General features: G+C 61.7%; 1 protein-coding gene across 1 annotated transcript in view; it reads left to right on the forward strand.

Moving 5' to 3' along the window:
• RSAD2 (radical S-adenosyl methionine domain containing 2) overlaps nucleotides 1–777 on the forward strand; it is a 12,760-nt gene extending 11,983 nt beyond the window's left edge. The window contains exon 7 of the mRNA XM_015564935.1: nucleotides 20–777. Within this exon, the coding sequence (XP_015420421.1) occupies nucleotides 20–235 (216 nt within the window). The 3' untranslated portion in view covers nucleotides 236–777. The remainder of the gene's footprint in view (nucleotides 1–19) is intronic.
• The last annotated feature ends 3,497 nt before the right edge of the window (nucleotides 778–4,274 follow it).

Genomic DNA, 4,274 nt, shown 5'->3' on the forward strand with positions numbered 1-4,274 from the left:
GGTTGGAGTCCAGCGGTGAGTCTTACGGGCACATGACGCGGAAACCCCCATGTCTGCCCTGCCCTTCCAGATGCGCTTCCTGAACTGCAGAGAGGGCCGCAAGGACCCGTCCCGGTCCATCCTGGACGTGGGCGTGGAGGAGGCCATCAGGTTCAGCGGCTTCGACGAGGAGACGTTCCGCAAGCGCGGAGGCAAGTACGTCTGGAGCAAGGCCGACCTGAAGCTGGACTGGTAGGGCTGCCGGACGCCTGCCCGCGTCGCGGGGCCCCTGCCGCACCCGGGGGGCCGCGGACTCCCTGCTGCACATGGTGGCTGACCATGTGGTCCCGGCCCGCGTTACCATGGTAACTGAACTCCACGGATGCGGACCATTCGCTGCGGCCACTTTGCTTGTTTGGTTTGGTTGGGGTGTTTTGAGCACCGTTTCCTGTGATCCCTGCGTGTCCATCTCCAAGTCATGTTTCCTGGTTTGTTCATTTGATGGTCACGTCTTTTCTGCTAAATCCCCAGCGGCCAGTGTTCACATCTGGAAAGAATTGGAACACCTCCCTGCAGCCACGCGGCTTGTGGCAACGCCGTCTCCCTTCCTGCCCTCGCACCACGGCCGCCCTGGACTCCCTCCCCAGGCGTGCAGAACGCGGCACAGGGGTGTCCGGCTCAGGAATGGCCACCTTATTAGGCTCCAGTGCCGGCCCGGGGAGGTAGCCGTGTCCCCTGATGATGCTGGGACCAGCCCAGGGTCCAGGCTGACTGCTCCATAAACGAGGGCTCTCTCTCTCTCTCTCTCTCTCTCTCTCTCTCTCTCTCTCTCCTCCCCAAGATTCCTAGCAAATCCCAGGTACACTTCCCAGTTCATGATGACATTGACCAGGGCTCAGGCCTTGGGTTGCTGTGTGGACCTGTTATTCAAGCCACATGGGTCTGTTAAGCAGAAACTGGGGCATGTATGGGGCAGATGGCTGTCGGCTCGGGCGTGTGGGAGAGCGTGAGGAGGGGCACACACCAACCGGGTCCCCTGTGGACGGAGCCAAGGGCCCGTGTCCTGCTTCTCAAGTCCTCGGGGCCACTGGGAGCGAAGTGCCGTCCAGGCCTGAGGACAGGGCCCCGCGTCTCTCCCTCGCACCTCGCGAGACCGGGAGGGGCCTGTCCCCAAAAGGGGTCAGGACCAGAGCCCTTGTTTATGTAACCGAGTCCTTGTTTATGGCCTGGAAAAGGAGAACTTCCTGTCATTGTTTCCAAAAAAGCAAAAACATGGAAAATTTTTGGCAGGAGCAGAGGAAAGAGCTATTTTCATCCCACAGCCACTCCGCTGCCCGCCACCGGGTGGCGCGTGCCCGGCTGCACTGGCTGGCCTGTTCTCACGGCCTGCGGAGTCGGAAGGGTTTGTCCTTCGAGTGTCTGTTTCTCAGCAAAGACAACTCTCCTTCCACAAAACACGCACACACACAGACGAAGCAGCCACTGCGTCAGGGCCCCAAACGAACACCCGCTTTCCCTGGGCTGCAAAGGAGGAGAAGACGGATCAGCAAGCTGCTCTCCCCTGTGGCCTTGGACGGATCGGGCTGTGGGGATGTCCCTGTAATCGGTGTAATCAGTGCAAGCAGAACTCGGGGTCTTTCTTCGCTTCACGTGCGGGTGCTCTGCCCGTCGTCGCGTGGAATAACACGACGGAGGGAGCTCGTCGGGCGCCCCGCCCTGGGTGCCTCTGAAACAGGACCCCAGCCTGAGTCACGTCCTCCGACCTCCGACCTCCGACCGGAGGGACTGTTTCTCCGCTGAGGGAGCCGGGACTTCTCCTGCCCGAAGGGGAACGACACCAAGCGGAAGCTGCCGTCGGAAGCTGCGGCTCCCGCTCCGCTCCGCGTCCCGCTGCCGGTGAAGCTCAGCCCTCCTCGCGCCCTCGGGACGGCGAAGGCTGGGTGTTTAAAACGTCCGAACGCTCCCCTCTCCGCTCGGGGCTCAGGGTGCGGTGCTTCCGAGGAGGATTGTAAAACGTGGTGCTTGACGCTCAGTTTTGAACCTGAGTCTCCAGTTTCACGGAACGTGTTCCCTGGTTGCCGGGAGGCACCGGGCGAGGGGCCCGAGGCGGCTCCGTGTGAGCGGGACGGGCGGTGCCACGGAGCCTTGATCCCCGAGGACGTCTCCGCTGTGGGAGCGGGACTGGGGTTTCGTCTTCAGGAGCCTAGATCTTCGCTGACGAGCCATCGCCCCTCCGGCCTCACGTGCGGCGACTCTGTGTTCTTAGCCGAGGGGGATGGGAACGGCCCCTTGCTGTCATGTGTGAAGATGAGTGAGACCATGTGGCGGAACCACCCGGAACGCAGGCGTCCGCTCTGCGTCTGGTGGGAGTTTGGGATCAAGCTGTTGGGTCGAGAGAGAGAGAACCTGATACGAAAGCGAGCGAACAGGTCACCTGGGCTCAGTCGGACGATGGGCGCGGCCACCCCGCGCGGAAGACGCTCAGGCCGCTGTGATCACAGGCAGCTTGCGCCCCAGGGTTCACCGTCCGCCTGAGTGTGACTCGCGCTCTGAGAGCCGAGGGAGACCCATGTATATACTGTCCTCTGTGGCTGGTGCTGTGTTGGAAGATATCATGTATTAAATTGTGTTTTGTACGAGCCTCCTGTCTCAGTGAGTGTGATGAAGGGTGTTTAAGGCCGTTGTGCACGTTACAAACTGCCGTCGCTAACGGCAAGGACACATTACACATCAGCGAGGCTGTGCGGGCCCATGAGCACGTTAGCCTCTCGGCAACGAGGGGAGTGGAGATGAGATGGCGGACACTCGTCTTGTTTTCCATGTGGAAGCCAGCATCTGCGGACTAGTGTCCCAAACTCATCCCGCGGGAGGGCTGAGCTCCTGCAGACGGGCGCCAGCATGGCAGCAGCCCCAGGTGTGGGTGTCAGAGGGCTGAGCTCCTGCAGGCGGGCCGCCAGCATGGCAGCAGCCCTGGGCTGAGAGGTCAGAGGGCTGCCCTGCTGAGTGCGACCTGGTCAGCTGCCCAGGAGAGAAAGGGCTCCCCCAGACCCTGGTTCCCGGTGTCGGTTCAGTCTGGACCCCACAGATGCCTGGGGCTGGCCCTGCATCGGCCCCACAGGCAGGAAAGGCTGACGTTTCTGTCACCTGCTCCCTCTCCCGCCTGCTCCCAGCTCCCTGGCCCCAGCGTTCCCCTCACGCCTTCCGGCTGGAACCGGTCTCCCTGGGACCCCCGGGCGCCCGAGCCCTGGTTGGAAGCACTCACTTCCCTGAAGGCCATGGACTCACTCCCTTCCACCCCGATGGGCCGGCCTCGGCTCCAGGCCCAGGACAGGGGCCTGGTCCAGGGACGAGACTCCAGGGACAGCCGGAGCCCTCGCCATCATGGCCGGGTCACCCCAGCCCCAGTGGGTGCTCACCTCAGTGCCTCCGCCAGTCCGGGAAAGTAACCAGACCTTACACAGGAACTGCGGGGCGAGTCCAGCTCAGAGGCCACTCACGGGGCTCGAGTGACCGGAAAGACGCCGGCGTTGTGTCCCTGACTGAAAAGAGCACACGTCCAGGGTCTGTTTGAAAGGCAGTCCAGCAACAGGAAGAAAATCAAATCATCCACAACGGTGCCCCCAGAGGCGACTGCGCCTTCACCCGTCTTCCCGGGCAGGCCCCTGTTCAGAGTCCAGTTCATGCTCCCTGTTCCCGCCCGCGCCCCTTCTGGAGGGTCGCACGGCCAGTGGTGTCCTCAGCGTGAATGAGAGCAGCCGCCTCTCACAGTCCCGCTGAGGGGAGAAGGGCCCGTGCGTTCACAGCCCCACAGTGAGTGTGACACACGCCCTGGCTGGGCTGCCCCTTGCCTGCGTGCCTGCATGTGGACGTGAAGGCCTCTCAGGTTCTGGGGATTCGCTTTATCTCTTTTTAAAAAAATATATATTTTATTGATTTTTTACAGAGAGGAGGGGAGAGGGATAGAGTCAGAAACATCCATGAGATAGAAACATCGATCAGCTGCCTCCTGCACACCCCCCACTGGGGATGTGCCCGCAACCAAAGTACATGCCCTTGACCGAAACCAAACCTGGGACCCTTGAGTCTGCAGGCCGACGCTCTATCCACTGAGCCAAACCGGCCAGGGTGATTTGCTTTATGTTAACAACAACCACAACCACAACGATAGAAACAAGGCTGGAGCGAGCCGCTCCTGGGGCATCTGGGAAACTGCCCGAAGGCTCCGTCTTATTGCCCAGGCATCTCGGCCGTCCCCGCTGCTCCTGCTCCCGGTTCGCATGCGGGTGCTTATGTTT

Source organism: Myotis davidii, unplaced genomic scaffold (genome assembly GCF_000327345.1).
Source record: "Myotis davidii unplaced genomic scaffold, ASM32734v1 scaffold61, whole genome shotgun sequence".
Classification (NCBI taxonomy): domain Eukaryota; kingdom Metazoa; phylum Chordata; class Mammalia; order Chiroptera; family Vespertilionidae; genus Myotis; species Myotis davidii.